General features: G+C 42.8%; 2 protein-coding genes across 2 annotated transcripts; one reads left to right on the top strand and one right to left on the bottom strand.

Annotated features, from left to right (window-relative positions):
* Positions 1-983: 983 nt before the first annotated feature.
* Positions 984-5,661, top strand: dnajb2 (DnaJ heat shock protein family (Hsp40) member B2; the record flags this gene model as incomplete). Its single annotated transcript, XM_079276641.1, has 9 exons — positions 984-999; positions 1,591-1,663; positions 1,803-1,912; positions 2,152-2,205; positions 2,450-2,566; positions 2,906-2,980; positions 3,502-3,634; positions 4,178-4,248; positions 4,483-5,661. The coding sequence occupies 9 exons, from the start codon at positions 984-986 to the stop codon at positions 5,112-5,114; spliced, it is 1,281 nt and encodes a 426-aa protein (XP_079132767.1). The 3' UTR covers positions 5,115-5,661.
* A 1,276-nt stretch (positions 5,662-6,937) lies between these two features.
* On the bottom strand, positions 6,938-23,005 carry ptprna (protein tyrosine phosphatase receptor type Na). The gene is made up of 23 exons (XM_079276945.1): positions 22,968-23,005; positions 19,232-19,342; positions 18,689-18,806; positions 18,376-18,523; positions 17,853-18,048; positions 17,512-17,655; positions 17,264-17,389; positions 16,937-16,971; positions 16,583-16,848; positions 16,238-16,324; positions 16,042-16,121; positions 15,845-15,909; positions 13,581-13,790; positions 13,195-13,461; positions 12,928-13,075; positions 12,728-12,801; positions 11,539-11,616; positions 11,256-11,375; positions 10,492-10,658; positions 9,746-9,799; positions 9,519-9,583; positions 9,073-9,146; positions 6,938-8,901 (listed from the first exon to the last, which is right to left on the bottom strand). Exons 2-23 carry the CDS (start codon positions 19,263-19,265, stop codon positions 8,830-8,832), a joined length of 2,628 nt encoding a protein of 875 aa, XP_079133071.1. The 5' UTR covers positions 19,266-19,342; positions 22,968-23,005; the 3' UTR covers positions 6,938-8,829.

Raw genomic sequence — 23,005 nt, 5'->3', positions numbered from 1 at the left:
TTCCAGACGCTCTGTTTCTCTCGCTCAGCTGATCGTGACGTAGCGCGTGCAGCTTAGAACAGCACACGAGGCGAGACAGGGCCGAACGTCCGTCTGTTTTTTTGTGTTGGGGACCGTGGAGTAGACCGCGGAGGCATAACGGCACACCGCAGACATAATAGTGTTTTTTAGAGAATAGTATTTGTGTCTGGGTGGTGGAGAGAAGGACCGAGAGGGGAGGAGGGGGCGGCTGTATGTGCGGCTGTCACGAAGAGAGGGAGAGCCTGCATACCAGAACCAGAGACACCGCTATCATAACTAATTCATGGTCGCTCCAAAGCGGTGGACAGACTGCTAAGCTGCTCACTCATATCCCGAAAAACTGAGACGGTAGGTCTTGTGAATGTGGCTATCCACTGTACTGTAGTTGTATTCGGCTATAGACGTCCAACTTTACCATAATAGGACATATTTTGTCAACCGAAAAAAACAAAACAAATGACGTTAATGGTCTACCCTTTAATGTTCATTCTATTTAGTCATTGAATACAGACCGCACCTGCTCCTTCAGGTGCATCTGCCCGCGTATGTAAGTTTGTGTCGGCCTACTGTCATGTCAGCACCAGTTGTCAGATGGCACGACGCCAGAAATAACATAGTAATTATACTTTAGTGAGCTCATGGTTGTTTCCCGAGGGGGCATAGAAAGTTATGTTTAGTTATTTTATCTCAGTCTGGAAGTCCCCTTCTGCCCTAAAAGCGTTGGAAGTGCACTAATGAGATGGGACTGTACTGAGGTCTTATCATTTCTAGGGCACACTAAGGTTTAACCTTTAACCCGAACATGACATGAATAATTAATACGCGAGCATCCATCTACAGGTAGTTTAGCCATCAAACAAAGATTGACCTATTGGAGTCTTTTCAATCTCATGAGTAAACATGAAAACAGTGCCAACAGTGACTATTATTATCCAGTACCCACACACTTATTATGGCCATAAATGTGGGACGAATCAAGTATTGATTCTAGTCTTAATAGACAGTCGACTCATCATTACTCATTGCTTGTGTGATGCATGATGACTCATTCCTAAAATATAGTGACAGAACAGCAGCTTTAAAAAGCAATCCTGTCAATGCCAGTCACATGTGGGCGGGACTTGATACGTTGACTTCTTCGGCAAAAATGTATTTGAGATTAATTTCGTTGGAGCTTTTTCATCAGGAAAAAAGATCGAATGAGGTGAATTTCATTGCGTGTAAAAACCAAAAGAAACAGATATTATTGTCACATAGACACTACAACACAGGTGTTAGTGTACAGAATGATAAGCAACTAGGTTTACATTAGACATTGCCTTCTTTAGTTGCTCATACTCCCCCTGTTGTATATGACCACTTGTCTTCAAATTAAATAAATAATGAGCATAGCGCTGTTTCTTTTCCTTTTTGGGGATTTCGGAAAATACCATGGATTTACAAACTTTTCGTTAACAGACAGGAATTAGTTAAATGCAGTACGTGTGTGTCCAATCAGAGTTGAGTACATTCTGTGTTCAAATGAAAGCTATTGTTTCTGTCAGGAGGCGGTGCGGTGACGAGTGACAGGAGGCAACATAGTGGACTACTATAACGTCCTGGGAGTGTCCAAAACAGCCTCTCAGGATGACATCAAGAAGGCGTGAGTATCCAGGGAGTCACTTTACATAATTCATAAACAATAAAGTTATAGTATAATACTTTCTTACTCATTAACTTTGCCAGGTTATATACGAGGGATACGATGACAAACTACCACAATGTTTGTGTTGTGATTTCAGGTACAGGAAACTGGCACTGAAATGGCATCCAGACAAAAATCCTGACAACAAAGAGGAAGCAGAGAGAAAGTTCAAAGAACTGTCGGAGGCCTACGAAGTCCTCTCTGACAGTAAGTCAGCGCATTGTGTATACACTGTGTGTGTGTGTGTGTGTGTCAAGTGGCTGGTGGAACTAATAATGTGAGTAATGAATTTGAATCTCTTTGTTAAGATGTCAGACTCTTCAGGGAGGAGCTTCATTCATAAAACACATAAATCAGTTTCCAATGTCTAATGTTTTGAGTTTAATTTGTGTTACATGAGACAAAATCGATCCATCGTTAAATTGCACTCTGTTCCTCTGCTACAGCGAGTCAGCGTGATGCATACGACAGATATGGAAATGACAATATGCGACACACAGGTAAATAAAACTCGGCTCTAAGGAGGTATTGAGATATGACATGATTACTGTCATTACCTTCCCTTCTTCTCCTCTCACTCTCTCTGCTTTTGCCTCTCCACTTATTTCCTTCCCTATGTTTCCTTCCCCCTCCACTTCATTCACTTCTCTCCTCTCTGAGCCCTGATACGTGTTCTTCTCCGTCTACTCTTTCTCTCTTTTGGTTGCTCTTCACCCACCTGACCCTGACGACTTCATCTTCCAGGTTCCTCCAGCTCGGACTTTTCATCAGATTTCCCAGGATTCACCTTCACATTCCGCAACCCAGATGAGGTTTTCAGAGAGTTTTTTGGCAGCCAGGATCCTTTTGCTAACTTTTTTGGTAAGTCATACACAATATTCATTAGGGCTTGATTTTGTTCATGAATATTTGGTTTGAAAATCAAACATTCTACTGTTTACATTTGGGGGAAATTAACACTATTCTTGAAGAAATTGTCAGTTTCAATTTCACAGTTTTTTTTTTTTGGACACCTGTGAATCTCTACTTTTGGGAGTCTGATTATCCTACTCGGGGAAAATCTCCCTTTTTGTATTCCTTCACTTGTTGAGCAGTATTAACACCATACGCCCCCAAAACATAAGATCCCATTGCTTTACTTAAGTCTTAGTTAGTCAGTACGTCAGTAATTACAAGTGTGTTTCTCTTTCTCTCATCCAGATGACTTCTCATCCTTTGGAGGCTCGTCCTCTCGCCTCGGCCCCGGTCGGTTCTTTTCTTTCCCTTCAGCACGAGGTGAACAGCTACATGCTGAAACTTGCGAACACAGTATCCTGTACTGGCGCTGTCAAATTAGACATGGCATATCATATTGTGACCACAACTTCAAAAGCACTGGCGCTGAACAACTGCATCATTTTAAAATCAACACAATACACGCACCACAGCGAGGGCAGCAAGAGCTGATGGAGAATAGAAATATGAGGGCACGGAGTTTTAATATTTGTCAACATGTAAACATTATTTTTGGTCAAGAGGTGAGAGAGAAGGTTACCAGACGTCCTAACTCCCTGTTACATGGAAAACACTGCCATCTGTTAGAATTGACACCTCAAACATAGTTGGGTTGTAACGTGAACATGTTTTTGAATCAATGCAAAATGTAGATTGAACTCCATGTTATCATAGCAGTGATACTTGTGTTCCAAGCGACACTACAGGGCAACTCACTGGACAGGATAGGTTTTATCTTTGCACAAACTGAGATTTTGTAACGATCTTCTGCTCTCCTTTCCTGATCATCTGTCCTTCTTCAGTTGATTTTACGTCCTTCTCCTCTTCCTTGGGTGGTCTGGATGGGATGGACAGCATGGGCGGAGGGATGGGCAACTTCAAATCAGTTTCTACCTCCACTCGCATCATAAATGGAAAACGCACCACCACCAAGAAGTACGTAAGAACACTTACCGAAACCTGGCAAATCATCCCAACAGGGACACATGACCGCGGCTTGCTATGAGCAATGCAGTAAGGCATGCAAGGGAAATATTTTAGAAAATAATCTGAAATTTGTCATAATTGTACAGTTTAATTCCCTCACACTTTCAAAATCCTGTCAATGTAACATACATCACTGAGACGAGGTTGAAACTCGGATTAAACTGGTTTGTGCCTCAGTTTAATCTTGCCTGGGGTGTGATGGGATTATGCACGCGAATGTTATATAACTGCAAACCGGAAGGTACAAAACAAGTGTAGCAAACTATGATTTATCCTTCTCATTTTTTATGTTACTGGATATTGTTTTGTTTAAAAATAGATGTAATATATGGCTGTAGTAACAACATTGTAGCCTTAATAAATTGGTATAAAGATGACAAGATTAGCTCTGCATTTATGTTGATTAGAGAAAGTACCACACACACACACACACACACACATTAATGGAGAAATGTTAAATAGCATTTATCTCTGTATTTGCCTTGCTTACAGGGTAAAGGAGAATGGGCAGGAGAGAACAGAGATTGAGGAGGATGGAGTGTTGAAGAGCGTCCTAATTAATGGTAAGACCATATACATTGAATGGTGGGACACATACACCTCAGTTGTATGTATGTCATTTTCTATCCCTTCACTTTCTTCAAACTATATTGGTCCATAAAAAGCTATCTCGTCAAACATTGGAATTGTATTAGCAAAGGTTTTGGTATTGAAGGTAATTAAAGAGAATTGTGGCACGGGGCCATTCCTACAGAAGTCCATTTGCCAAACACACCTGTGTTGTTTTGTGTTCCCAGGTGTGGAGGACGGAATGGCCCTCGCGCTGGAGCTGAGCCGACGAGAGGGACAGCACCGTCACTCACCTCAGAAGCCACACATCCAACACAGATCACCCGCCGATCCCGACAGACCCCACCCGAGCCCTCACTCTGCACCCACACACCGGTCACTTAGCTCCGCCCCCTTCTACAACTACGGCCTGATGGGCAGCAGCGAGGATGACGAAGCAGACGAAGACCTGCAGATGGCTTTGGCATGCAGCCTGTCAGAAATGGAAGCCCAGCAGAGAGCAGCCGCTCCCAACTTCATATCAGGTGCTGGGGGTGTGGGCAGAGCCATGAGTGACAAAAGTGGTGGCCTTAAAGGAGGCGGGGTTTTTAAGACTACACATTTTCATGTGGTTAATACTGAAAAGGTGGTTGCAGGGGAGAGCGATGAAGAGGGGAAGTTTAAAATGGGCTCAGGGCCTGAAGCTGGGTGGGTAACGGAGGAAAAGGAAACCAGGGAAGCAGACTTCTCTCCTGAGTCCTCCACAACCGCCAACACTACGCCACTAAGCCAGAGCAGTGAAGAGGAGTCTGAACCTGCCATGAAACAAAAGGATGGCAGTGTGAAAAAGAAAAAGAAGTGTGGGTGTATTATGTGCTAATGCGGTGTGTGTGTGTTTGTGTGTGCATTTGCAATGCCTTATTTTTTATTATCACCTCAGTGTTCTGCTTACAGCCAAACTCGAATGTTATGTAGTTGCCAAAAGAGGATTGTGTCTGAATGTGTGTGAATTTGCCAAATATTTATGCAGACTGAAAAGAGTGGGATTCAGTGGACTTTAGATGTGGATGTAGATGTGTGTTGTGTGTGCGTGAGTGTGTGTGTGTGGTACAGCTGAGAGCCTGCCATAGAAGTTTCCCATTCTGATTCTCTGGCAAAGGGAATGTATCAGACCTGTGGCACAAGCTCAGTCTGAAACAAAAGATCAAAATCAAATAGTTTTAGAAAAAGATCTGTGTTTATTGGTCAGCTGACAGTCATTTCTAGAATATATATATAAAATCAAAAGCACTGTGTCAATACACTCCCAGTCAGAATTGTTCAAACCGGTAGCACAGCTTCTACTCTGTCGAGAGTTGCAAGAGTAAGGATCGAATGTATCATTCATGTACATGTCTTGGCCTTTATGCCCTTACTAAAATATCATAACCGTGTTTGGTCAAATCATAGGCTGGGGGGGGGGGGGGGGATTGTAAACCACAGTTACAATTAATCATCCCATACATATTTTCATATTTTGATCCTTTTGGTGCCTTTGCATGTTTTAACTACTTTACTACGTGTTTAATGTGCCAAGTTAGAAAAACAACTATTGTATTTAAAGCAAAGCAAATGACACATTAGCGATTGGGAGTGTTGTCAGGTGTCCTGAGAGTACAATGTGCGAAAATATGGGGCTTCATCTCCAAATCAATGCTGCCTTTGACTGCTTTGAACTGTTCCCCGTCTATCAACAGCTGTGGATTAATTGCAACCTCAAGCAAAAACACTTAACCCCACCTGCTCCAGTTCCGATGTACTATGCTGCTGACTGCTGAAATAAGATTGCATTAATAGTTAAAGTATTAATATTCTGCCGTCACTTTCACAGATAACTGTCATCACTGGTAAAAGTCAAGCACAGCTGTGAGAACACATTGTCATTTTTTTTTAAATGCTCAAATAATTGCTGTTGTCTCTGAGTTGTTTATCATTTCTCCTCTTCAGACATTTATTGAGTATGAGGAGAAGATGAGAAACAGGCAGATGGTTGTATTTTTGTACTACATAAACTTCCATGTGTTTGAATTTTTTTTATTTTCAGATTGTTAAAAGGGAAGTAACAAATAAAGATTGAGCTGAAGAGGATAATTGGGATTTTTGATTTCATAATATGGCAGTAATAGTTCTGCATTAGTTACACTGATTTCATGCTATGCTAGTACTACCATTACTACTAAACTAACAGCGATACATGAAAGGAACTGAAGTGGGGTTTTTCCCGTCATTCAATCTGAACCTGGTCAACAGAACTTGATCAGTGTGTTTACGTTTGATGTCACTTGGTTTATTGTTCATACTGACCCTTTACTCTCCCTCACAAGCTGTGTGTTGATGCTGAAGTCTGCTTCTCGTCTCTCTGCTCTCATGGCCTGTGTTGCGCAAGAGAGTTTCTCCTGTTTTCAGTGCAAACTAAGTCTGTTTTAAGATCGGCATTGCAACTATTAGCTTGATAAAAAAAAAAGAAGACCGTTCTCAAGATCTAGCTTTTCTCTTTTCCGGTAAATTTGTAACCAAACGCTGTAAGAAAAAAAAACGACATCTCCTTTCCTATCCTATCCTGCACCACTTATCACACATTTGAAATATTTGAAATAATTGTTGTGTTTGTCTTACACTCCCTGCTTCCTGTTTCAGACTCAGACTTCGAGGCCTTCACAAGCTAACCTGATTGGCTCGTGCTGTGCCCGAGCCCCGCCGTGAGGTAAAGAACCAGTGTGACCCTGAAGCACCCTGAGAGTTGCCCCATAAGCCTCCATGTAGACGATGATCTTTCACAGGAGTCATGTTTATATCAGGTGATGCCGACAGTATTTGCATTACTGATCCATTGTAACATGTCCTTGTACATCTATTCCGACAGGTCAAACACTTGTCCCATGCTACTACCTGCTGAATGACACTTAATGACATGACACGAAAGATACACGTGTGTGTTTCTATGTATATGTGTGAGTGTGTGTACTAAGCTCATTGTGGAGCACAAAGACTGGAAAGATGTATTTTGAAACCCAAGGGAATAGTTTTAAGTAATATCTGCATGAACTAACACTGTTTCAGCTTAATTCTAATTTGAATTATGTCTGCAAGTGGAAACTGGTGGAAACAAATAGAAACATGTTTCTAGAGATATAAAGCAGAGGAAATAAAGCATCTCCTGCTGACTACTCTGTATCAGTCCGTGGTAGTTTATCTTTGTAACGAGAATTGTCAGGGTTAGCATCACAGAATTGAAGATTAAAAATGCCAAAAGGTTAAATTGAGGTTAAAAAAGATCTACTTGGCATATTGTAATAGTTGTTTTTGGCTATTCTACCCTTGTGCTGCGGGGGACGCTGTCTGTAAAACTCTAGGATTCCAGCTATTGATTACACGATTGATACATTTTGAATAATACATGTAAATAGCTTGAAATAGATGAGACAGACTAACCTGTCTCATGTACCTGAAGCTTGATTTATTAAACAGAAAAACACACCCACTAAACCTCAGGGGTTTTGAAAATGAGCTCGAGGCTTGTTTTTAGTTGTTTTCTTTTGCTGCATCACGTCACAAATTTATTCAAGTCAAGTCAAAAATACATTTTTATAGATATTTTCTGATATTATCTGTCTGCTACATGAAATAAACACAATCATCAGGAGGAATTATTTACATGAATCACAAGGTTTTACACTGAGTAAGACAACAAAAGAACCCAAACAAAGGTACTTTGTGTGCAGGACGAGAGAGAGACAAGGCAAGGTGTACTTGGTGGTCAACGTACAGCATCCGTTACAAAAGGACCAGGGCTTAAAGCAAACCATCATGTTGTCATGGCAGACGAGAATAAAAACCTGCTGGGAATCAACACACACTAGACGGAAGCATACAGTTACAACACACTCGGAGCGTTGAAATGAATTGAAACCTTACTGTGTATCAGCCAGATGGAGGCCTCACAAATTTGACACGTTTGTGAAAGGATGTAACATCATTTTTACAACACACCAATGAAACTTGTAACATTCAACGGAACAGCCAAACGAACCCTCCGTGTTGGTGGTAAATCATCTGTTGATGGCGAAGGTAATCATGTCATCATGTCCAGTAAAATGGGAAAATGAAGCAAAGACGGAATCAAATGGAAGTCGATAGGTAAACAGTGTTACACTTTATCATTACCACCATAAACAGAAGTGCATTCTATCCTGTCAGACTCAGGGGAAAGTTAAAGGGCACAGTAGATCACCCTCTGGCCTCATTGTTGTCTAATTAGGTCGAAACGTCAGAGAGAAAAGATCACATTTGTACCATATTGGTAAAACGATTTGATCTTCTGTCCATATTTACATCCTGCCAAAAATAATTGAATTAAGTTCCAAAACGTTTTATAAACCCAGAGAATGTGTAGATGGTAAAATACTGCATGCTGAAAACAAGAGCAGTAACTGCTCCAAGTGTGGTTGAGCAAAAATGTACAGGGATGGCCAGACATACATGACGAGATCGTACGAGCGCGTCCTCACGAGTAATTATTTCCGTGTGCCTGTGGATGTCCCCGACGCGTCCTCGGCTCACTGTGGCAAGGCTTTCAAGATGGCGTTCACCTCCTCGGCTACTGCTGTCAGCGCAAACTCAAACTGGTCCTGGTCGGGACGAGAGACGGGGAACAGAAATAACAAGATGGGAGTGGAAGAGTGGAAGGTGTGAGAAGGGGCTGGTTAGAGATCGCACAGACGGAGACAACTGGATGATGATGGATGGACGTCCACCTTGAAAGTGCTGAAATAGTGCAAACACAGACAGGCTCATGGTACCTTGGTGCGGACTATGCTCGGTCTCTGGTCTCTGATGTGCTCCAGTGAGGCTGCGATGTCAATCTCCTTCACTCCTAACAACAGGAACAGTAAAATCATCACCAGCACAGTGTTTGACTCTCTGGTGCTACAGAAGATAAGAACCTTCTCTCTAAGCCTTCTTTAAAACCTTGAAAAAGGAACTAATCCCAACAACTAAGAAAACAACTGTGATGCTATCCAACTGATGTTAGCTCAACATGGTAAAATAAACCTTCAGTGTTTTTACTTTATTGCGAATACAGCCCCTCCTGCTGTCTACAAAAGGTAACACATCCGTGTAGGCCTACACACTGAGCTGCTATGAGCAAACCTCTGCACAAATCCACCATGTTGACCTTTGTTGTCTTTTCAAAAATATTTAGGTACTGAATTATACCCGATATAAATGTGCGCGAGCGACTCACCCTTGGCCATGCGGTTCAGCACCATGTCGATGAGGATGTACGCGCCAGTCCGGCTAGTGCCATCGCTGTGAGAGTGACAGGTATGAAGGAAATTGTCAATCCACGTGTAATTTTCCAAAAAAAGTGTTCTACCTGCTTTCCAAACACACAATCACATTGGTCATATTGTACGATTCTACCGATTCTCATGTTTCACAGAAATCATTCGATTTTTTTTGTTTTTTTACCCGCAGTGAACGATGATTGGGCAGGAACGGCCTCTGTAACATTTATTCACCTTCCTGAAAAGCAGGAACGAGAGACAGCAGGGAAAGAAAGGAGAACAGGAAAAAAAGGCTTTATTATGAATGAGTTATTGTAGACTTTGTAATCGCGACTAACCTCGTTCACATATTCAATGAATAAACATAAATTACTTCAATCGGTAATCAAGACATGAATAAATGCTTACACGGTAAGATCAGGAATGAGGTAAAGGATGTCAGGACAGGAACAAGTAGAAAGTGCATGAGGTTTGGGACGACTGTGATGATAAAACAGGAAAGAATAGGTGAAGAGGAAGCCACAGATTCACTGTCCCTCTTGCAGTAGCCAGTCACACCTGCCAATGCTCATTTTTGTGACTATGCAACTGGAGCCAGAGTACAAGCTGCAAACCACAAAAATGACACTGGGAGATGTTAAAATACAAACCTATCAACCTGCACACTGGGAGAGAGGGAGAGAGAGAGCGCTAAGGTGGACGGATAGGGTATGGGATGTAGACCACGCCATGCAGAATGACGAAAAGATGGATGTGATGAAGGCGATCAGGAGGATTTGAACCCGTCAGAGGTGTTAGGGTACCAGTGAGTCACCACAACATTACACACACTGCATCCTGACCACCTGTTTTCTCCATCCTGTTGAAATCAAGGGGCACATGTTGGGAGAGTCCGTGTGTGCATGTATGTGTTCTTGTATAGCTTCTTACCTGCGGAAGTCCAGCAGCGGTCGCGTGGAGGTGGGGATGCCGTCAGCCGGCCAGCTCAGCAGGTGAAACTGCGTCAAGGTTCTGGTCTCCTGCGTCTGGACGTTCTTCAGGTAGAAGCTGCGCACCAGGAAGTCTTTGCACCAGATGTGCTCCGACACCAGGTTCACCTGATGAACACAAAGAGACGGAGAGGGGAAGAAAGAGCGGGAGGGATGGCAGACACAAAAGACGAAGATGAACAAGACGGTAAACAAAATGATGGATGCAACGTTTCAACACACAAGATCTTTTTGTGTGTTGAAAATATATTTTTTTTCTCGCGCTTTTTATAAGCAAATGAGAAAAAGATGTTATTATTGCGATTACAGATGTGAGGAAACAAATTGGTGCGTAACCTCAGTTTAAAGAGGGAGAATGGCCATTTTTGTTTAGTTGTTAAAAAGAACATTTTATGATGAATGTACAACATACGTTTATGTATTTAGTTTTTTCCCCTCAAAATTCGGATTTAAATCAGAATTATGCAATTACAATTCTGTATTTAATTTTAGAAATCTGACTTTATTCTCTAAACACTGAGATCAATCTCGGATTAATTTTAAGCCCCCCTTGTGTACATATTTGTTTTGAACAAAACTACTATAACCACAGGTGGAATGCAGAGAAGCCACTCTACTCTGAACGTTTGTTACTAGAAGAGCGTTATAAAACGAGACTGTGCTAAGTGTGAAATTAAAGGTTGTGAGTTACGACAGCAAATGAACCTCATAGATGTGGTAGAGTGATGAGCCCTCATCGGGCCAGTATCGCTCGCACTGTTTCACTCCATCTTCCACCAGAGCTGTCATCATCACTATCACGGTGCAGCCGTTCTCCCACACCATCTGTGGGTTGGAGAGAACACACACACACACACACACACGGAGGTGTACACACACACATCTGATTGTCACATTTAAATAAAAATGTGAGTAACAAGGCAGATTTCCTGCAGATGGACTGAATGGTCCATTGGCCTACGTTGGACCATTCGAAGATTGCACTGACCTGCCAGAAATCAGCGACAGTGTGAGCCATTGGTCCTTGTGTGGCGATATAAGCTGGCTGGCGAGGGTCATGATCAACCTGTGGGTTGAGAATTCATCATGTTGAACTCATCAACAATGAAAATCTATCAGCCTGACAAAAAAAAAAGAAAAAAAAAGAAAAAAAGAAGTTGTGATTTTATTTTGAAGGGCATTTTTTTATGCAGCGGAATTATTCCAGCATTTACGGGACTTGTTCAGTGGTGCAGGAAAAACACCGACCAATGTGTTGTGAATCACATCACGTGATGCAGCTCAGCCAATCAAATATGAGTATTCTGACAAGTTTCCTGACTTGAGTGAGATGTACACACACCGTGACACACGGGGGAGAGACGAGGATATAGAGAGCAGAGCAGGACTGTTGTGGTGTGAGATGTGAAAGTCAAATCATAGGACGATCTCCAAAAGAGAGAAATGTCCAGAGAGACCAGAGTCATTCGACTCTGACTGGACAGACTCATGGAGGTGAATTCTTCAAACACTAATTTCTCTTTTTGGAAGATGAGAAAAATATAATATTGTGGATTTTTCACTTCACCCTGAATGGACTGAGTTTAAAGCTGCAGCGTAATTCAGTGAAAATATTTTTTCTAAATTGAATTTCATTACGTAATTTATTTTTTAATCCAGCCGTTATTTTACTTGAAATGAGAAGAACATGTATTCATGTATTTCTATGTATTATTTATAATCCATCCAGTTAAATTTGAAAAATGAGATTAATATTTGTTAAAATATAATTGATGTGTGCTTTCTTTATTTGATTTGACAGTTTACTACACAGAGACGTTACTACTACTAGACGTCTTGAATATAGATATACCCAAATTATAGATATATATATATCTATAATTATAGATTATAGATATATATATCTATAATTTGGGTGGTGGGTCCCGGCTTGTCATTAAGGGGTGATGGTGGGTCCCGCAGCCAGACCAGTTGAGAACCACTGGTAGAAAGTATATCCTCAAATATGTAGCAATATCTCAAATTTCTTTATAGTGAATCAGACAAGATGATAATCAGACCATCTGTTTATTCAAATCCTCATAATGTACGAGGGGATAAATTATCGACCAACAAACCGAAAACGATAAAAATCATCAAATACCGAAAAGGTTTGAGATCGTTTGAAGAATTCTTACAATGATGCTGGCGTTGATGTAGTCTTGTTTATTGGAATTCACTTCAGTCTTCAGCTTCACCCGAGAGTGATCATCTGTAAAAGAAAACAGCTGTCAAGGACGAGTCACCGCATGAATGACTAGGAAATGTGACTGATATGAACATGACACCATCACAGAGAGAGAAAGAAGTGATTACAGTGACACACTGGTGAACTAACAGGGGAGAGATTCAGCGTGCCGGTTTTTGTCCATGTTGCTCGGGACTTGCGACGCAGCTACTGAACTGGGTTCAGCCTGGTAGGAGCACAAAGCCTCCCACTCCCTCTGCAGGCGGTCCTTATTACGCAGGTGATCCTCCATATAGGCCTGACAGAGAGATGACATGCACATAAAGTGTAGGCCGTTAATATCTGCAAAAATGATTTTCACAGCAAGAGATTCCTTCGCTACAGCAGGAAGTCTGGTCTCTCCACTCAATAACTCACCAGTATCATGTGACCGGTAGAGATGTCCATGTTGGACTGGGCTGGCTCTTCGCTCCAGGACGGGGTGGAGCTGTGGGTGGAGGACGGGCTGTGCTGGGGACCGTCGCTGAACTGGGAGGAAACGCTGCTGACTCGGGACGTGTCCGTACCCCTTCGACCGCCAGCACCTGTGACTATGGCAGACCCCGCCATGCTGCTGCTCACCCCGGCCACACAGTCCTGGCGGCTCAGGGAGGATTTGGACGCCATGTGCTGTCGACATAGCTCCTGAGAGAAAGGTAAGGAGAGGCAGAACGGTAACAAAAAGGGAATAGAACAGACAAAACCTCTGGTAAATTATATCAAATGGCCTTTACTCATTCCTGAATCTCCTCATGCTGCCTTACCTGGTAGTCAAAGTGTGTTTCTGCTCCTCCCTCTGGCCCCAGTCCAAGCTTGCCATTGGCCACTTGCTGAGCGTAGCGCCTGAGACAGGCTACGGCCATGGCCACTACTAACACACCTCCTACGACTGCCATGGATACAACGGTGATGACTGTGCCACTGGAGCCCTGGGAAACCCTGGTTACCTGGGGGAGACCCCGTACATCTGTCCTCTGGGGAGAAAAAACATCATGAAGATGAAGTAAGACATGGGCAGTGGGGAAGTAACACAAAGGAAAACATATTATCATCTCACCATAGTGCTATTTGTTGTGCACATCTTGCCTTTTGAGAGAACTCAACCCAAGCTAAGCTACCGCTGGGACTCAACACTGGAATCCAAAGGTCACCTCATCTCATTCTAACGACACATTTGCTTCTATGTAACTGTACACGACAGCAAGCGGGGCTCAGTGAGAGGTGGATGTTGAGTTGTAAAGACAGAGGTCTGAGAAGTCATGATAGTATGAACCAGGAACCTGTTAATACATCTCTGATCTGCTGCTACCTTATGAACCATCCCGACCCCTCAGGTCGTCTGGGACCGGTCTACTTTCTGTTCCCAGAGTCAGAACTAAACATGGAGAAGCAGTGTTCAGTTTTTCTGCTCCACATATCTGGAACAAAGTCCCAGAAAGCTGCAGGTCTGCTGAGACCCTCAGCTCATTTAAATCAAGATTGAAGACCTTTCTGTTTGCTGCTGCCTTTAATTGAACCACATTCAATTAATATATTAATCAATATCCTGCATTTCTGCATTTTACTGTTGTATTTTATTTCTTACACTGTTCTTAATTGCTGTTAAATCTCCTTTTCTTTTGCCTTTTGTTTTGATGCTTTTAAAAGGACTGCACAATATATCGCCATTTCTTCCGGGACCGAGTTCGTGCAAGGCGTACACTATGAAACGCAGATCGGCAGAGATCTTTTCCAGACGTGGTTTGTGTGCGAGTAATTGCAGAATTGCGGCAGTGTATGGTTGATTGCGTGCAGCGTAATGTCTCAGGGAGACATCGATCATGCTTTTAATGGTTTCATGTGAAGCACTTTGAATTACCTTGTTGTTGAAATGTGCTCTATAAATAAACTTGCCTTGCCTTGTTAAAAAGACAGCAGTGTGTCATTCCGCCACTTCTTCATCTTCTTTTCTATCCTTAAATACAGTTTTCACTCCGCTGCCCAATACAGCAGAATTCATTAATTAACACATTCATTTAAAAGTGTATCGGTGTAAATCAGTATTCAAATCATGCTTTAATTTGAACTGAATTAATATTAAAAAAAACTAATGCCATTTTTGAATGAGTTAACACATGTTCAATTAATCTATTGGCCAATTACAATATAATCTGCAGCTCTGAGTTCAATTGGTGTGTTCATTTGTGTCTGTATGTGTGTGTTAGTGTGTGAATAACGAGGTTGATGACTCCTGTGACTGTTGCCAAAGCACCTGAGATCTGGGAGGGGGGGGGTCTAAGAGCGATGAAGCACCATGGCAACAAGTGAAACGATGGTTCAGTTGTTACGAGGTGCAGACTCGCTGATTTGTTCTGGCCACTTGCACTTCAGGTGGCACACACTCAGCGGTTTACGCACACAGACGAACACCCACACGCAGTGTAGTGGTGGATGGAAAATAAGCTCCATAACTGAGATGAATGCACTGCCTCTGTCTGTGCTGCGTCAAAGTACAGTGCAGTGCTTGAGCTCACAGAAGTCTTAGTTTGATGATATTGTTACGGAGCAAAACCAAATATATCCTCCACGTTTTGCTAAACACACCATGAGTCAGTCCTTCGTCCTATGCATCGTGTGCTGTGATTGGCACTGCAGGTCTTCCTCAATGCTAACACAACGCTGTGTATCTGAACCAGTAATCTGGCCTGAATTAAATCACTCAACACCCTCGGGTTGAGATACAGAATCGAGTCACTCTGCAACTACCGCCAGACAGCCACAAGTAAAGTAAGGCAGATCCAAAAAATACAAAGAAATTCAGCAAGGAGCTGCTAGTCTGTCGGGAGTCGAATTTCACACTAGCAAGTCTGATCATCTGTCAGGCTTGGGTCCACAAATGAATAGATGGTAAATGGTAGGCAATACAAATGAGTCATTATATCTCTGTTGCCTTGACGACTGCACCACATGTTTCTGATAGGAGGGGTTACAAAGGAACGTTTTTTTCTCAGAGACTAATTGAGTTTGTGCGTATGTGTGCATCAAGTACCTCTCCCACACCAGTCTGCACGATCTTCAAGCCTGTCTCAGACTCCAGGAAGTTCTTTTCAGTTACTGTTTGGGCGAAGAAAAAAAAAAAGTTTTTTGAGGAAAAAAGCTGTGAGAGCGACGGTGCAATGCGCCCACGTCATTTTCCGTTACGCGTTGAAGGAGGTGTTCGTGTGTCTGTGTGTTGTTGAGCCTCACCAGCTTTAGCAGCCACCTCTGCAGCCGTCATGTTGTGCTCATTCTGGCGGATACGGAACGTCAGCGCAGGGCCCACCACACTGGCAACACAAAGCCACGGGGACACTCATGTTGGATGCTTCAGCACTGTGACAGCTATTCTTATTGTTTGGAGCAACAATTACAACTCTCTAACACAGCACAGCGGAGGTGTTACCTGATGTTGATGAAGCTGCTGGTTGTCAGGTGTATCTCATCAGCCAGTAGCTCCAACAGCTTCACTCCGTCATTCAAACTCAAGGGACTACAAATGAAAAACATCATTATCCTCCTTGTAAACATCATGTCTTATTTGCTGCTCTTTACTGGCAATTAATATGATTAGTGATTTCACAAATTGCCACTTCATGACAGCCTTTGGCATGAGGACATTTATTCGACACACTCAGAGTGAAGTAGGGCCTTCCTCACTGTAACGATTGGCTCCGCAGGAAGACGTGTGCTTCTTGCTTTAGCAGTGTATTTGTAATAAACAGAAAGTTGAATTTCTTCGAGTGCTGACCTCTGGTTGGTGACTATGTACCCATACTCCTCCTTGGCTCCTGTACCCTCGACCAGTGGCGGCCCCTGCTCCTTCAAGCCGTGTCCACCTCCGGCAGGGGCGGCCTGCGGAGGCTGGGGGGCAGAAGGGAGGAGGCTGGCGCTCTTGGCTTGAGGTGGAGCTGGAACAGAGGCGGAGGTGGCGGCAGGAGGGGCATCCGGGGGACCAGGAACGGGGGCGGGCTTCTCCGGCTTATGGGACACACTGTCTGTTTTTAATAGCTGCATCTAAGGGGGAGTAATAGAAGACCTATCAGTGAAAAAACAGTGTTTGACTGCTTCTTGTGAACACTGCTGACGACAAATGCTGACATACCTCCTTGAGGGTGATGAGGTCTTTCTCAATTGGATCTGTGTTCAGACAGATACACATGTTTTTAATCAAACACTACAATAAATCAAATTCCATATCTGAATAATCTGTTTTCCCCATTTACTCAAGGGTTAGCTGTCAAGGTCTTATGTATCTACTTGGGATATTTAATTAATACTGTAATAGTCATGTTTAACTGGGTTTTAACCTTGAATCTTTCATACATACAGATGTTAAAGCTTGACATTGAAGCTTCATATTCATATCCTATGTGTAAAAGGAGACGGTGTTTCTCTGTCGTTGTTGATTTGGAAATGACTGAAGGACTACCTGTTTTGTCTTGGGCTTGCATCAGCTGCAGAATGAGGGCCAGCTTGTAGAGCTGCTCTTGACTGAGCTCTCTGGGGTCAACTCCGTACCTCTTCAGGACTCCTGACATCCTCTGGAGAAGGCCGTCTAACACAAGACAGCAAAGTCAGCATTATCTTTCCGCTGACCGATTTAAAAAAATTGGATGAAAGTTTTGTATGAGCACACTGTGTAAGTACTCCCATTGCTTAAATCGGTTGTTTTCTCACCGTTGTTTCCAGACAGAGTGCTGATCTGCTGAGGAACTTTTTTAAGCTGCTGCGTTGGTTGTCTGCCAGCAGTACCCAGTCTCTCCTCTAGGGTGTAGTCTTCCACATAGTCCACTGGTTCCAGGTCCTCATAATAAGGCAGACCTGCTCATATCATCACAGATTATTATGATGGTTAGGACAATATTTAGTTATGTTTTTAACTGTTCAATAGATATCTTCCAAAAAGCTTTCACAGTATGATTTTTGGCGAGACGAGCATTTTGTTTCGTGTTTTCATCTTTCCTGAACAGCTTTTTTTGTGTGTGTCTTCTTTTTGGGAAACAGAACATGCTGTTTACCTGCACGAGGCATGGAAGCGGCCCCTCGGTGGCGATAAGAAGGCTGAGCAGACGCCAGGTACAGAGACAAGGCTTCCTGTAGCAGCTGCCTGTCACGCTCTTGCTCTCTTTGATTGGCCTGGGACCTTGAAGAAGGGCGGGCATAACCAGCTCCTGCTCCAATGAGTGATCTCTCCACCTCATCTTGATATCTATGCTGGAATCAGGAGTGGTACACTGATTTAATACTGTGTGCATGTGTGTTGATGTTTAAGATTTAGATTTCTTCCTCATGGGTATATGTATTTTTCTTTTCTTTGACAGTACTGTAATAATCCTTAATGCAGGTTTCCGAAGTGTATTTTTAATGTTCTAAGGTAACTCTAAATTGTGATGAAATATTGTCTCTGAGTTGGGATTTCATGTGTGAATTGTTGTCTTTTGTCACCAAACTTATGCCTGGAACTAGTATTGTAGGTTGACACACACACACACACACACACATACTCCTGCTTTTGGATGCTGACGATGTGTGTATATGTACCTGGTGGTATGTGTATGGGTCCATCGAGGCTGTCTGCATGCGCAGTGGGGACTGAGGAGGTTCGACGATCATGTAGTCCACATAGTTGCCACCAGGAGGTGCGGACCCTGACTTAGAACCATGGTGGTGCGGGATGTTCTGTTTGGACCTGGCGACACAGGGAGAAACAAAGAGATGATAAAGATCAATACACAGGGCTAGGGGAGGAGGAGGTGAAACAAATGATTGGCTCTGACTCTGTCCTTTGACTCATTTTGTTTTGTGTGCAATGTACACTCCTCACTGTATACCACTGGAGCTGGAGGGTGCTTACTGAGACGGATGAGAAGAGGAGGAAGAGGAGTTTGGCTTAGAGGGGTGGGTGGTATGGGGAACTCTCTTCAGCTCCTTCGATAAAATATACTGGGTGATGTCATCTTGCCAGGAAAGACCTGTGCACACGCACGCACACGCACATAGAGCAATTAAAGGGAATTATTTTGAAGTGCTTGTATAATAAATAGATTTATGCGTGTGTATTGTACTGGACTACTTTGTGTTAAGTACTAGCATGCTAAAATGCTGAACTAAGATGGACATGGTAAAGAATATACCTGCTAAAAACATCAGCATGTTAGCATTTAGTTCAGAGCACAGCAGTGGAAGGTATAATGGTCTAAGTATAATAAAGCAGATAGAAAATATAATGTAATTTTCATGTAAAATATGGCTAAATTGAAAGACAAAAGAGACAAAAAATAACAGCTATTCTGTCTAAACCTTTGACTTTCCTCACAGTTACTTAGAAGCTATATTCACTCCAACAGTTTTAGCTTCGTCAAGGAACGCTGGTGATGATTTCCATGCATCATCTCACCTTGTAGCATGAGCTGTTTGAGGACTTCCTGCATTCTTTTAAGGACAGGAACTGACACTTGGTACTGGACCAGGTCCTGCTTCGAGGTACGACACTGACCAAACAGCCCATCTGGAAGGAATAGACACACACACACACACACACACACACACACACACACACACACACACACACACACACACACACACACACACACACACACTGTAAACATTTAAACTCTTATTTTGCCAATATAATCATTTGAGATTTATTTTTCGAGTGATTTCAAGGCCATAATCTGAGGCACTTGAATAGAACATGTATAGCAAGTCATGAGTAACACCTGTGCTTTTCCTATTCTGACAAATCAAAATGGCTGCTGTGAAAAAGGCCGACAGAAAATGTTGATGTTAGCAAATGTGACAAGGCCCCACAGTTGTTGACGTTTGTATTTCCTTAGACTTTTAGCTTTAATGTAGAGGTGTTTAACTACACATATTTTCCTCACAGATATTTCAGTGAAGCAGGCCTTGAGGTACAATGCAGTACTTTGTAATAGTACACGTATATCTTATGTAGCCCACACCGCACTGGCCCACAGCCGTGAGTCATCGTTTTGAAGTACATCCCACACACTTACAATGCTTGTCACTGCTTTGGACGAGGCTCTGCCGCTGTCAGTGAGTGTGTTTTGGAAAAGTAGTTGCTAACCTGCAGCCAGCCTCGTGGCCACAGAAAAGAAATGACAGCATTTTCTCAGTGTTATTTTCTGCAAACTGTTGTCATGTCCTGATCATAAATGAATCAATATTTTGATCATTTGCAGCACATAAAGAAATGTTTATGTTCAACCCACACAAATTCATGCATCCACTCGTCAGCCATGCTGATGCATCATTCTGACGTCTATGACTTAGATGATGCATCCTTTCGAAATAAATTATTATAACTTTTGGACATAAAGCACAATGAAAAGTAGCTGGAAACAGGACATCGAGCGGTTCACACTGGAACATTCCTATCCTACTCGCTGTCCTGCTTTAGCATCACATAGAAAAGATTCAGGAGGTTAAACAACTTAGTGTTAGCTACTGAGAATCTGAAATGTCTTCCTCTGTGTAGAGCTATCATCGATACCGCATCGGGACGGCTTTTTAGCTCTGAGATATATGTGGGACACATTTATAAATGAAGATATTCCTGAAGAAAAAAAGAGTGAGACTGTGATGAGAATAAAGACACAGCAGAGCAGACTACGTATGATGTGGCGCACTGATGAGTCACCACACCACACTGGCTGAATCTCACTGGAGCCAACCTGCCACGGTGAGACAGTGTCGGCCTAAATTGTTACTCGGAACAGATTTGTGAGGATTAATGCGTTTTTATAGCCACAAAATTGCACCGGAAGGGGAGACATACAGTATCTCTTATCCCTGGTCGGTGAACTGACTGATGACAGAGAGAAGAGGAACGTGAGGAGGAGGAATGGAGGATGAACGGAGGGAAGACAGCAAACCGCATGGCTTGATGGGATTGGGACTATTTCTGGAGCTTGGGTTATTCCTGTATTCCTTTGTGGAGGGAACATACTGTAGTGTTCCGCGTTGGACAGCGGATATATGTTTCATCAAAGAAATGTTTGTCTCAAATGATATGATTCAAACAAAATGCTCCAAAAAAATATTTTGTGTGATTTTACATTGATAGATTGACAGCACCAGTCATCTGATCAACAATTACAAAAAAACCCTCCAAACCTATAGTAGGCTGCCCAGATGCGTGTTGTACGTCAACCTGGTATCCACCAAATCAACACCTCAAGGAGCTGCTGCTTTTGAAAAGGTCAGGGTGCTCCACCTGTGCACGCCGCCCCTCCGGTGACAACGTCTGACCTTCTGCTGTTTGACACTGGCCTCAATCTCTAACAGACCCAACAGGCTGACAGGAGAGATGCTTGCAACACCATCATCGTGACAACAAACACCTCCGTCTCTGAATGTCTTTGAGAGAAATGAAACGCCACTCCTTCTATTAAATGTTTAGAACCTGTGCAGCAGTAACAACCTGAGGTCTTATCTGCTTGGCATACAGCCACATCTATTGGGGCCAGTCACACATCCTGTCACGGACACAAATAAACAACTGCTGAGAGCAACAACGAGATGCTGTGCGTTCCTTATAGCTCACCAAGACACAATCCATTTCTCCAATTACGAGTGGCAGGCAGCAGGCAAGCAGAAAGAAAAGGACTTTAACTCTAATTAACCGTTTTCAAACGAATCATTCCTCAGAGGCCGATTGTGTGGATGCACTGTCGTTTCAAAACCTTAGAGGACGCTACAAAGTTTAGATGGCACCTCCGTCAATAGTGTTGAGTGGAAATTAAACGTTACTTTACTAATTAAAATGATTTTGTCGAGTTCAATTCAAAGATTCACATCAGCTGATTATGTAGAGTTTTAATACTTTAAGCTCTGCCAGAGGGCGTACTCTCCTTTTTTTAGCAGAGGCTAGCTGCTTCATGTGCCGGATCAGTCTCACTCAACACAGAGAGACAAAATTGATATTGATACTTTGATTCAACTTGTCAGCAAACAAGCCTGCATCCAAAAACTTGGAAGAGGGAAGCAGTCTGATAAACACCTGTAATATAATTATTACGGCTGTATTTGCATTTGAAAAGATAAACAAAAATCAACATACTCAATCACTGCCATACAGTTTCAATGTAGCAATAACTGTATTTAATCAACATTCCATTGGCATTGGAATATTTCATCTTTCCTCTTTGATGCCTTGGACGTCAAACATGTCATCCAAAATCACAAAGTTACGGACAGCTTACAGCAATGATTTGTGCAGTACAATATTTGGTTTAAAGCGTGTGAATATTTTCTATTGATGGTACTGTTGGCTGCTATTGTCTGCAGTCAAACACATATTGAACCTCTCCATCTAAACTCAATGCAGTATCTGCGTACACCTTATGTGTTCGTCACAGGGAGACCTGTATTGTCTATACACACTGTGATGGTTACACTTTCTGTGGACTGAAATATTTTCCTCCCTCGAGCTACAAACATAAGTCAATTAGTATTTGTTTGGTGTCGAGCAAACAGACGGATTGATTGCAGCTCATTTTCAACTGTGGGCTCTTAATTAAAGAGACACAATCAGAGAGCCAGACAGAGAGACAAAAGGCTCACTTCAACCTATCGGCCTAAAAACCTTTGAGTGGTCGTTATTTTCCCCTCAGACCCACGGATGAGCATGAATACAGCATCTGCTCCTGAGCTGCAAGTCCGCTGATCCATCTTGTATTCCGTCCAATGGCTGCTCGTGTGCGTAAGTGCAATTTCCACAGAGAAGTGCGTAAGTGTGCGTCAGTGACTCATTGCCGTATTGCCACAACAACTGTGGGGGTGTCGACCTCACGGTGATGTCAGTGTTGCCATGGAGACAGTGGAGCCAGGGAGGGGCTTGGATAAAGATGAGGAAAGGGAGAGGAGGGCAGGTGACGCTGAGAGACGGACACATGGGGCTGAGAGAGGAAAAATCCGTGACTTGTTGGTGCGCTTCATGTCACATACAGTGTGTTTGTGTGCGCGTGTGTGTGTGTGGGTGTGGGTGTGTGTGTCCAGCTGCAGGGTTAATAATTAAATATGCTGAAGGGTTACAAAAAGGATTAAGAAAGTAGACGTTCAAGAGAGAGATTATGTTTGATTGTGTGTGTGTGTGTGTGTGTTTTACTCACCATCTGAGCAGAACTGATCCCTTGTGCACAGTTTTCTC

Source organism: Melanostigma gelatinosum (assembly GCF_949748355.1).
Source record: "Melanostigma gelatinosum genome assembly, chromosome: 10".
NCBI lineage: Eukaryota > Metazoa > Chordata > Actinopteri > Perciformes > Zoarcidae > Melanostigma > Melanostigma gelatinosum.
This window is presented reverse-complemented; position numbering and strand designations above follow the sequence as displayed.

What these genes read in the sequence shown, in the direction of transcription:
- ptprna (XM_079276945.1), bottom strand. Translation starts at nt 19,265, where the DNA reads ATGCAGGAAGTCCTCAAACAGCTCATGCTACAAG. An exon ending in CTGTCGCTGATTTCTGGCAG is followed by an intron (nt 11,376 to 11,538) that starts GTCAGTGCAATC and finishes TCCAACCCACAG; the next exon opens with ATGGTGTGGGAGAACGGCTG. An exon ending in CACTCTACCACATCTATGAG is followed by an intron (nt 10,659 to 11,255) that starts GTTCATTTGCTG and finishes TGTGTTCATCAG; the next exon opens with GTGAACCTGGTGTCGGAGCA.